The 12297-nt window shown below is 52.3% G+C and overlaps 1 protein-coding gene across 1 annotated transcript in view; it reads left to right on the forward strand.

Moving 5' to 3' along the window:
- Positions 1–12297, forward strand: part of LOC143152022 (kin of IRRE-like protein 3) — a 124359-nt gene that overhangs the window by 75177 nt on the left and 36885 nt on the right. The window contains exon 2 of the mRNA XM_076321660.1: positions 10909–11036. Coding sequence (XP_076177775.1) covers positions 10909–11036 — 128 coding nt within the window. The remainder of the gene's footprint in view (positions 1–10908; positions 11037–12297) is intronic.

The raw sequence follows: 12297 nt of genomic DNA on the forward strand, positions 1-12297 counted from the left end.
AGCGAGGAACGCGAAACACCGACCGGTGCACGAGTAGTCGCCATTCGCGAACGAACAGTCGTGTTCTCTTTTTTACCTCGCGACGATCGCGGAGAAGGTACGATCGTTTTCTTAGGAACGAGAGGCGTTCGAAAATCGGTACGGGTGATTATCGACGCGCGAGACGCGAACGGGGAAATTTTCTTCGAAAGGGGACAACGAACCGAGTACAATGGGTTTTGTCGTCGCGAGTGTATATATTCTCGGAAACGACGATCGCTCCACTCCGAGAGACACGAGCGGTGAAACTTTATCGATACCCGAGACATCACCTTGTCCGGAGAGCTACCGGGATGTACCTTGATACTTTTGTTCCAAAAATTCCATCCCTCCGTCGAGCTTCGTAAAAATCGAAAGGTTCGGTGAAAACCTCCCCCGAGGCTCGACTCCGTTCCGAGGATCGATTAAATATCGGCTCGCGGACGCGGAACGTCGGCATCGGGCTCGGTCGAATATCTTCGGTGTTACGCGGAACAAGGCGCGATCTCTTTCGGGATTCTCACGGTCCGTTCGCAATATCGAACAACTGTTTCCGAGTGGAGGTTGTCGTCGCAGCTAAATGACGCGTGCAGCCCGCCCGTAGCCGGCTCGGGAATCGGGTCACAGAGACGCGAGCTTGCACACATCGAAATGGAATTTCCCTGGATACGGGGCGAGAAGGAGCGAAAAAATAAAGGAACGGTGGTAGGTCGTTGGGTACGGTGCTCGTCGTTCGTTGCATTCGACTCGCGTTTACTTCCGCGCGAGAGGAACGACCGCGTGCCGCGATCCCCGCGAACGTCCGCGGGAAAATATCGAAATAACCCCCGGGAGATCGACGGGGCTCGACGCTCTCATTCAAGATTCATGATTAAACTTCGAATCTGGCGCGGGCGTGCACTCGCCCGCCCGCTCGCTCGCGCCACTTTTTCGATTAAGCCGGGCCCGTTGTTCCCGGCCGCGGTGCACGCGTCACGGGATTACCGCTCGCGAAAGTTCCGGGGCGGAAAGTTCGACGACGTATTGTAACGCGCGCGAGGCGAGCAGTCGCGGCGGATTTTTAGCGATGCGACAATTTCGCGGGCGAATCGACGCGAAAACGTGCCGATATCGAAGCAGCGGGGTTTCGGGGGATGTTCAGATGTGCCGGCCGAGTTCCCGTCCGCGGCGATAATTGCTTTTTACGGCGGCGTTCGCGTCGGTTTTAGTATTTCCGTACCCCCAACGGGAGAACGCAACAACGAGCAACCACCGCTACGAAAATTGCGCGGAACGAGCGTGTACGCCGAATCGTAGCAATTTCCAATGATCGTTCCGTGCCGGCTTTTATTATCGCGCGTAAACGCACGCGGGCTGTTGGAGAACCCGGCTACTTCCGCGTTAACGTCGTCCCTCCCCTACCCTACATCCCCGTGGAGCCGTATTCGAAGTTACGGCGAAGAACAGCGACGCGAGGGGCGGGAGGGAGGGAACGCGCGGATTAAATCGTCGAACGGAAATTGCCGGGCGAAAATTTCGAGAAGAGAAAAAAAAAATCGGGCGACTCGTCGGTCCCGATGACGTTCCGTTCGCACGCCGGAAATGCACAAGATTAAATCGATCGAAACTGCGGGTTCCATGGTGTGCGCGTCCCCGCGCACGCGGCCCCGGAGAGATACGAAAATCGTCGAGAATCGGGTACTTTGCCCGTCTCTCTCTCCCTCTCTCTCTTCTTTTTATTTTTTTCTCTCTTTTTTTCCTCTTTTTTTTTTTTACTTTCGCTTCCGTGCCGAAAAAATATTTTTTTTCCCCGCCCGTTGAAAAACGCGAAGCCGAGAACGGAGTCGCGTTAATTGGATATCCACGGACTCTCCTCTCGAAAAAAAAAAAAAAGGAAAACGGTCGAAACGTTTCTCCCGCGAAATTTCGGAACACCTCTCCGCGGTAACTCGATGCCGGATGCTTCCGCTCGGAATTATTTATTCGTTACGGTCGCGAACGAAATTAACCCCCACAGGCACGGTATAATTGATAACCGCGTACAGCTCGTCGCGAGTAATTCGTTCCATTATGATTTCGATAAGTGCTCGTTCGATTCACCGTATAAATAATAATAACCGCGATAAAGCACCGTATCCGTCGAACTTTCCGATCCGCGAAACGCTCGGTCGAGATTTCGTCGGTTCGCGCGGATTCTCGCGCTCGATCGTGATTTCCGTGCGTGGAAAAATACGCAGATATACCACTCTCCGATAAATTATACGCGTTGCGATATAATCCGGATTGAGAGGAAAGTTTGCGACCCCGTTCGTCGAGGGGCGGTGCAACCTGCTCGAAGAACAAGTTCGTAATCCTTCGCGTTGGTCGATAATTCGACTTTCGTCGTTTCGATGCGGCGCGGCGAGGTGCGTTTTGCGCGGCTTTCATCGCGGAAACGGAACGTCCGCGTCGACGATAAAAATAATACCGCGAACGAATCGAGGGAGGCCGCGTCGAATCGATTTTACACGATGTACGAAAACAATTGGTAGGAAAATATTTTCTCTCCGCTCCTCCCGGGACGCGGTGTAATTTAACTATTGCGCGAGCTTCGCGACGAAAACGCTCGACGAAAGGAGAAAAAAAGAGGGGGGGAAAAAAAAAAACGAAACGACAACGAAAATTGTACATTCCCTACGGAATATTGCGCGAAAATTAATTCCCAGGAGAGACGAGCGGATTGAAAGCGATACGAGTCCAAAGGATCGAATATTTTTCGCTGCGGCGCGATGCGAGCGTTCACCTCCCCCTACGCGCCGGAATGGTCGTCCAAACAGAATTTGTTTGTCGGAGTCTCGAACGTACCCGGAGGAGGGGGAGAAAAAACGCAACCTACTTGGCGGAAAATAAATACGAACGGTCGCATCGGGAGCGCGCTAGAAAAATCTCAATTACAGGGAGGACGAGGTAGGCGGTCGTCGGGCTTGTTTGCACAATCCGTGCGTGAAAAATGGAAAAGCTGAAACCGCGAAGGACTGTATCAACATAATTCGAGGGAAAGCCGGACGCGGAACGGGCGTTCGTTTTCGGTGCGCAAACTCGTAGACTGTGTGCCGACCAAATATCAAGATAGATGGCCTTTCGCGAAGCCGCGAGCCACACCGGACGGAGAGGGGTAAACCTAACCCTGCGGAACGGGAGGGGATGTTTCCCCGCGATGAAAAAAAAATATACAAGATGCCGCATTTTTCCTACCACCCTTGCCCGCGCAAACTTTGCTACCACGGTGGGAATCGAACGAGCGGGGATCGCCAAACTCGACGCAAACGTAATAATTTGCGCGCGGTGAAAATCGAGAAACATCTCTCTCGGTTTTTCGAATCGAGTAACGAAGCTTGATGCTCGATCGTGCCCAGGGTCCCCGTCTTCGAGGAAATAATCGACGATCTCGCGGGGACGAAATCGGTGCGACGATATTAAAAACGGTGCCGCGATAAAACAATTTTCGAGCCGCGTAACCGAGGGGTTAACTAGCGGACTGTCCGTCGACGCGGTAAAAATGTTGGCGATACGGTAAAAATACACGGGAACGGTGTATCGTTGGTCAGCCGGTGACCCGGGTCGGTAGCTCGGTACCTGGCACGGTAGTTTCGCAATTGGGACAAATTTTAGATAACTCGATATCGCCGGCCCGATGGTGTTGACGTTTAATCACGATAAAGCGCGACACGGCCGGGAAGCGGGCTGTTTATTACCGGCGCCACCGCGGTCGATATAAAATTCCAAGTCTCGAGGAACGGATCGTAAATTTCGAGCACGGAGGACAAGATACGTAAGAGTTCTCGTCGAAATCACGAACGAATTGTTCGCGATAATATTTACCGAACGACGCGCCGACGAATCGCGGTGTTCTTGGAATTTGAGTATCGTCAGGTGTTCCTGGAATTCTCGCTCCGTGTTTGGTCGTCGCGGTGTTTATGTTTCGTGTCGTGGCACTTTTCCCACTCTTCTGCTCGATACCTGTCGAAACCAAAGCGACGAATGGCCTTCCAGCGAACTCCTACCGTGTTCTCGTTGTCCCTCGGCCGGACTCGTTGTCCCTCGATCAGTCTCGTTGCCAACCTTACCGAGCATAACCGCTACGGACGAATTTCGTTCGGGGGTAACGTTTCCACGCGTGTTCGATTCTTCTTCGCCTTTCGTCGAGCCGGTTCCTCCTCGAAGCCGACAACGACTGGTTCGTCGAAGCGCAAGGCAATGCGAAATTACACCGTCTCTTCGTCGAGCACACGCCCGAGCAAAGGGTAACTACAGGGATCGGAAAAATCGACAAACGAACATGGCGAGCTCGAGTTCCACTTGCACGAAACACTCGTCGCGACAGAGACGCCTCGCGTTTCGTGTTTCTTCGCCTCTCGTCCGATGATTCGTCTTCGAAACCTACGGATCGGTAAGCCGGCTTCGTCGATCCGCGGAATCGCGATTATTTAGGCAGCTCGTCGAACCCGCGACCGAGAGGAAGATAATTACGAAAGTATTGATGCAAAAATTAGCAAACGTTGCTCGCTCGCGAGTAGAAAACCGCGGTCGTACGCGCAACGATGCTGAAATCCCGCGCGTTTTCATCCATTCGACGTTTCGTTTGCGCGGCGACGACGTGAAAGTTTTACGCGCGCCAGCCGGGCGTTCTCGCTCGCCGGATTGCGCTGTTAAAAATTCAATTTTTCACAGAGACGGGGAATGATTAATAAAGCGCGCTTTTTGTGCCGGGCGGCACGGTTGCGCGGCCACGGGAAATAACTCCCCGGAATTAACAAACCGGCGTGCAACCCGCGTCGGTGCGCCCCGCGTTTTACGCCCGCGAGAAACGAGCTCTCGATTGTCCCGATCTCGCGACCTTGCCACTCGGAAACGCGACTCGTTCCTAGATAGGTCACGAGCGTGCCCAACTCGACGATCCTGTCGCGCTTTCGTCTCGAAAATCACCACCGAGGACGCGAGCGATTCCTCTCGAAGAAGCGGGCCGAACGTTGCCGCGTGCTCCAGGGGATCTTCGATAAGCTACGTACGTACGGAGTTGGCGAAAATAATTTATAGCCGTGATTCACGGCCGAGACAAAGACCTTGCCCCGAGTTACGATGTAACTTCCTCTTTGAATTATGCATCCCGGGCAAACCGCCGAGGACTTATTTTCCACCGACCGGGAGCGGGGAGATAAAGCGGGGCGAGAACTCGCCGAGTTCCGGCCGCTCGTTCCCTGCCGTGTACCTCGTGAAATTAATATCGCGAATATCGAGAATACTTCCACGGGAGTATTTCAACAAAGTATCTTCTTCTTTGTTTTTTCTGCCCGTACGAGCGATCGAAATTGGCATTCTTCGAGGCAGCTCGCTGACCCAGGATCCTGCCCGTTCTCGAGAGTTACCCGCCGCGATACCGTTACGTTGATTTTCATTTTCCAATTGGATCTCGAAGGAGGTTCGAGCCAGGCTCGAACGATTTGTTTCGCGGATACGCGATGGATGGAAGTAAGCCGCTTTGTAACATTCCAACGTTAAAATTCCAACTCGAGAGAGATTTATTTCGTTGGAGGGCCCATCGTGTCGCACTTGCTCGAAGCGAAATATGCGAAACGATTTGGAACAAGATCGATGTGCGAACGAACGAACGAACCCGACGCTCGGTGGCGAACTTTGCCCTTGACAGTCGCGATACTTGGCTCGATGTGGGTTAAAGACGAAAGGCGGGGGCAGAGACGGGTCTCGATCTCCGATTCGATGGATACGCGATAGAAGCCGAGGACTTTTGCAACAGGTCTGGCAGAGGGTAGCAGTAGGTGGGTTTCGAAGCCTGACTCCCGGCACGCGCTCGTCTCGTTAATTGCGTTTGCGTACCGCGCGGCCGAGAGTGCTCTCCAACGGCTGGGATAATATCGTTGCGATCCTTCGTATCCGTGGCCGATGAAGTTCTCGCGAAAACCGGGAAATCCTCCTCGCGCTCTACTCCGTGTGTTTCTCTCGACGTAGAGATAAACTGCAGCGAGAATTTTGATAAACGAGCGACCTTGTCCGCGCGAGCACGGACCAGCACGGAGATTAAAAACGGAAAGACCGGCCGTTAACGATAAAACAATCCCCGTTGGATTCGCGGTTAAGGGGAATATTAGAATTCACCGAGCGAATCTCGCGTCGATCGCGTCCCTCGTTTTACGCGCGTCTCTTTTTCGGTGGATTTCAAAGTACGAAAGCGTGGAAGGAAAAAAAATAAAGAAAAAAGGAAAAAGAAAATAGCGTTTCACGGTTGGAAACGAAGTTACGGGAGGAAAGTAGAACCGAGCAGCGGCGGGCTGGAAAATTCGCGCGAGTCAATGCGCTAAATAGGATCGCGCACGAAAGTAATCTAGATTTCTCAGAGTCCGTGGCGCAATTGAAGGGCAACCCTTTGCGATTAAAATCTCGTCGGATGAAAAAGTTCTCGTTCGTTTCTTCTGCGTCGTGACCCGTACTGTGAACCGGTTCGAGCAACGGACGGTGAATTGAACGCGTAGACGGACGAAACTCGGGTTGTCGCGCGAGAATCTCGTTGCGAAAAGCTCCGTTTCTTCGTACGTCGACGCATCGACGATGTTTCTTTCCCTCCGTCGATCGCGAGGAAGGAGGAGAGCCCTTCTCGGCATTAGCCCTCTCGATCTCTCGACGCGCTTTCGGTGGTCGTTGCCCGCATTACGGTTTTCCGTTTCACTGGCTCGCACTGATTGGCTTCCGAATCGTCCAATTATTAATCTCCCATCCGGTTTTCCGTGGAAACTGAACCGGTCGATCGTTCCCGAAATCGTTGCACCGTGGTGATCGATCGAGGTTCGCGCGCGAACGATAATTCATCGATCGGCGACACCACGACGGGACCAGGCTCCGCGCGGATTCGATCGTCGATCTCCGCTTCGAAAACCGGTGAAACTTGTCGGAAATTTTCCGTCGTTGAATCGAAATCGTGGGTTTGGCCGGTTCGGCGGCTATACGAGGGATCAAGATGCGTGCTCGCGGCTCGTTCGAAGCCGGACAAGGCCAGCGTTCGGGCAGGGGGATGGTGACTTATGTAGGGCAGTGCACTCGAGTACGCTTAATCGTCGGCCCCGAAAAGCCGCGCTTTCGAAACGCTCCGAGGAGCTCGGTTTCGAGGATTACGCGGCCATCGAGTCGAATAAACGGTCCGTCGACGATCGAGGGAAAGGAGCGGGTTACCGGCTCGTTCCGGCACGTTTCGAGGCGCGAAGGAAAAAGTTTCGAGGTTAATCTTATCGATACCCGGCGCTGTATCGATCGAAGGGGCAAAAAGCCGAACGCCCTGTCTAGGAACGAACCGCCGCGTAACGCTGCCAATGCGAGCAATTTCACGCCAAACGACTCCCGGTCCGATTCGGTTTCGATTGTGCCCGCGGATTACGAAGCAATTACACCCGCTTCTCGTGTCCGATCGGCTAAAGAGCTGACCTTTTCGACATCGTCGACGATTCGCAATTTGTTTCCGACCAGCGGTCACCCAGAAATTACGGATCACCGCGCACTTATTACATCCACTCCGACTACCCCCTACCCCCTCCCCCGAAACCATCAAACGCATCCGTACCGATGTAATTTCGATCGATCGTTGCACCGATGAAACCAAGGGAAAAGAAAAAATTACACCGCGTCTCGAGACACGTTTCTTTCTCTCGGTGAATCGTCGGTCGAGCAAGTACGTTTCACCCGACGAAATTAACAAGCACTTCCTCCGCTACTTTCCCCCGAAATCGTTCCGGCAGCCTTCCGGCGGTTCTCGGTGATATTTCGCGTCTCATCGCCGGTAACGAGCCACAAATTACTTTCGCGAAATCTTCGCAGCCACCTCGCTGTCCGAGGTTATTAATTATCGGCATTTGTCGCGGCGTAACGACGTCGCTTCCCTCCCGTCTCGTCGTTCTTACAAATACCCTCGAATATTTCACCAGCTTCCGAGTGCATCCTCTCGAGGTTCGAGATCTCGCGAGATTTCCGCGGAGCCGCGTGTGCCGGGAAGCGATCTCCGTTTCTTCTAATTACTCCGAAAAACAGCTCGGGCCCTTTCACGGTCGAGCACCCTCGTCCGTTACAAGGAGGATTTTTGTTTTCAATTTTTACCAACCGGTCTCGACGAGCCGCGAAACGAGCGAGCGAACGAGACGGGTTTAAAGACGCGGAGAGATCGGGAGTGGTTCCTTTTCGTTTATTCGCTGGACCGTCGGTTCCCTAAAATGCAAACCGAAGAGAGAGAAAGATTTTTCCAAAGGTTCGTTCCTTCGGCGAAGGTAGCGAGATTCTTTCGGAAAGAGAGGAACAACACCGATGGGATCTCGATCCAACTCGGAAGTTCCGCGAGAGACACGGGAGTGATCGACGAGCTGTTTTTCAACCCCTACCCACCACCCTGTACCTCGAAACAACCTCGAGGCTCGATTTCTCGCGACAACTCTCGGCGTGTTCGCGCGCTACGCGCACTCTGCGCGATTACTCGACCACGACACCGTTTATTAACACGGGTTTCGCTGAACCGAGGCATGGATTGGTCGTCGACCAGCGGAACGGAACGCGGAACGGAACGCGGAACGCATTCTTCGCAAAGAGGGAATGGGGCGACAATTTTCCGATAAACAGAGTTCCCTCCCACCGTCCCCCGCCCCTCGGTCCCTGTCGCGTTAAGCTGGTTGCCGTTCCAGCGCATTTACATCGATCCCGTGCGTCGGTACGCGCGACGATAATTCAAAAGGACAACGTTTCTACCAGCACTTCCGCTTCGACCTGTCGATCGGAACGAAAACGAGAGAAAAAAAAAGAGGAAAAAAAAAAGAGCGGGGATAAAATGCGCGTTACCTCGCAGGAAACGCGACGTTTCCGCGTTCGAACTTGAAGCCGGAAGGCAACGTTTAAATTTAAAACCCGGTATACCCGTTTTTCCGTCTTTTTGCTTTTTCTACTTTTCTTTTTCCTTCCTCCCTCCCTTCCGTTTCTCTTCTAATTTTATTTCGAAACAATCGTCGATCCCCGAAGTAGGTTCCTCCGAAGGATCCGCAGGAGCGATCGAACCGCGCACACGCGCTCCCTAATTTCCCGTTTAATTAGATCCAGTGGGACGAGCAACGGGCACGGAATTGCGTCGAATATATTTTCCTCGAGCGTACAAACGGGGGCTCGTTCAAGGAACGTTTTAAAAAACACAGTCGGTCCACGGTTCGGTTTAATTTATTTTCCCCGGGCCGAAACTGCCCGGACGGAATCTCTTGAATAATGAACGTTAGTGCACATTTCTTCCCGGCTAAATGAAACAGCGACGTTCGAGGGGAGAGTGGAATTACGGAAAAAAAAGAAAAAAAAAGGAGAAATAGAAAAACCAAAAGGGAAGGAGAAAAAGCGGTAAAACGACTAGTTTCAATATATCGTCGGACCCGTGACAGTTTTTAATCGCACAAGTACGTTATTGGTGACTCGGTATATCGTATTCTCTCCGGCTACTACCGGCCACCGCGTACATACATGTATATACATCTATATATATATATATATATATTTGTATATATACATACAAACACATATATATATATATATTTTTTCTCCAACTATCCGCGCGTACGAGCGTGTCGGACTTTTGCCTCTGTCGATCCGCGGCGCGTCGTGCTCGCGAGTAACTTCGTATTTCCGCGAAACCGTGAACACGAATCGTCCCTCTTTCGTCGATCGCGATGTATTTTTGCGAATTAAATACAACGCGATACGTATCGAGAGACCGTTACGCGGGATCGCGGGGAACCGTGCGCGGCTGGATGGACAGCTGGATAAGCTTTTTCGATATCGATTCCGCCTACCGAACGTGTTTCGACGAAACTTTCAATTTGGAGATTGCCATAAAGAGAGAATTCGGTACGCGGGAGAACGTTCGCGCAGTCTGCGACCGGTGGGAACAATTTTCGAGGGTGGTTCGAGTTTTCTTCGCGGAGACCGAGAGCGTTAACCGATCGTTCGTGTAAAAACGTATTTGTGTATTGTGTATTTCGAGGAAACGTGCGCGACCCTGTAATCGACTCGTTCGAAGTTTCTAATAGCCGACAGCTTGGAAATTTCGAAACTTTTTAATCCGAACGCCTCGAGAAATCTCCTCTCGCCGCGACGATCGTCGAGAAGAATACCACGTACACGTACACGATAACGACGCAAACGATAATAAAAAAATGTTTTCGATCCCAGAAATATATACGCGTCCACGTTCGTTATTTATCGCCCCCTATTCGATCGCGATACGAACGTGAGCGCACTCTTTGCAACCCCGATGCGCGTTCGTCAATTTGTTATTCGCGATTCGGTGGTTATTTTTTATTCGCGAACTCGTTCGTAAATTTGTCGTCGGAAATCGTCCGTCCGTCGAATTAAACAAACAAGCGTAGAAACGCGGAGAAAATCGTCCGAACTCGTCGTAGAGAGTAATCGGGACACCGGATCGATACGAGTAGTCGATTCGCGCGTCGTCCAAGTCGAGGAGGCGTCGTTCTCGACGGGAGTATCCCGCTGATAGAATTTATCGGCGAACCCGAGAGACGAATCATCGAGGATCGAGAACCGTTTAAACGAATTTACCAAAGTTGCGAATTAAATAACAACTTTAACGAGCAACGGTCTGCTTTAATGGCCGGCCAAGCTCCACGGGGTTACGGCCGACCCTGTTATCTTCTCACCGTTTCAAAACAAAACTTTCCGTTCGCGCGGCCGTGATGGGAGAATTTTCTGTTTTATCGGGTAATAAACCGCGCGGAGTGGTTGATGGGGGATCGGAGACGAACAGAGAGGGATGTTACCGCTCCTCGGTACGCGTTTCGCGCAGACCGAGTCCCGTCGGTGTTAACGAGTTTCCGTGTCGTCTGGTTTCAGTATGCCGCGGCATTCAGCAGTTCGAAGAGACGCCTCAGTACACCGAGGTGAATCCCGGCCAGGACGCGAAGCTGATCTGTCGCGTGCTGGGGAAAAGGGGTCAATGCATCTGGCAAAAGGATCAAAAGGTGAGTCGATTTTAGAACCGGTCGTTTCTTTCGGTCTCGCGGCTGTCCCCGCGTAGGCGACCCTAGCTGGATAGCTCTCTCGGAAGGGAGGAGCCGGCCCGTATTTTAAACCGACAGATTTCACCGATCGAAGTGAAAGAAGATGGACCAACGCTTCGACGTAAGAGAATACGACGCGTTCGTCGTCGATCGACGTCGATTTCAATTTCTCGGATACGCGGTGTCCGACAATTTGTTCGTCGTTGCGCGGTTTGCGCGCGCACGGATCGAACGACGAAACTCGTGCTCGAAAAATTGTTGCGAAACACGAAAAACTGATCCGCACTCGCGCGCGCGCAACGATCGACGATATTTTCGAACGCCGCGTGTAAAATAAATCGAAAATACAATCCGGGGTAAACGTCGGCGGTATTAAACTGCCGACCGAACGGGGGAAACAAAAAATCGCGGAACAAAGCTCGTACGAAACGCGCGAAACGATCTCGAGGAGGGTGTCGACTCCTCGGAGCGGACAAAAGTCCGCGTAAGCGTCGATCGAGTCGAGGGTGGGTCGAACGGGGAAGTTTGGGGGGTGAAATTTGAAAAATTCGCGGAAACGTTATCTGGCGCTAGGAAATGGGAGGAAAGGGCTCTCCTCTGGACTCTCGTGGACCGTCTATCGCGATTCCAGCCGGTTCATTGTTACCGGGCGCTGTGTAACCTCCTGGCAGGCAACTTTTCTCCGTTCGCCGGTGCCAGTAAACTTTGCCCTCGAGATAAGTTTCTCCGTCGGAAAGTGGACGTTACGTGTCCACCGACGATAAATACTCGTTCGTCGTTCGCCGCGAGCCGCGGCCCGAGTCGAATGCTCGAACTTAAGTAAAATACTACGACGTTTTGTGTCGCGTGTACGTCTACGGAGGTATCCATTAATTTCGAAGAAAGGAGACGGGTGCACCGAGGAACGGGAAGTAAGAACACAATTACCGGTATATTCCATAGCGAGGAACACCAGCGAGCCAAGTGGAAACGTCGATCGTGATTTATCGAAACGCGACAATGGAATCCACATAGCACTGCGCAGAACCGACACGGTGGACAGGAGGGACGAGGATTGACAAAAATCGAAAATAGGAGAGCACGAAACGGAAGTACCAGCGCTAACGGATACACCGTAGATTATCGGTCGGAGAGGTAGTATTTCATGCGCGGCGCGGATATTACCTTTTAAATTAACAAATCCGCCAGATAGGAAGAGCGGGGCTCGATAAACCGCGCTACG

This window comes from Ptiloglossa arizonensis, chromosome 10 (genome assembly GCF_051014685.1).
Source record: "Ptiloglossa arizonensis isolate GNS036 chromosome 10, iyPtiAriz1_principal, whole genome shotgun sequence".
NCBI lineage: Eukaryota > Metazoa > Arthropoda > Insecta > Hymenoptera > Colletidae > Ptiloglossa > Ptiloglossa arizonensis.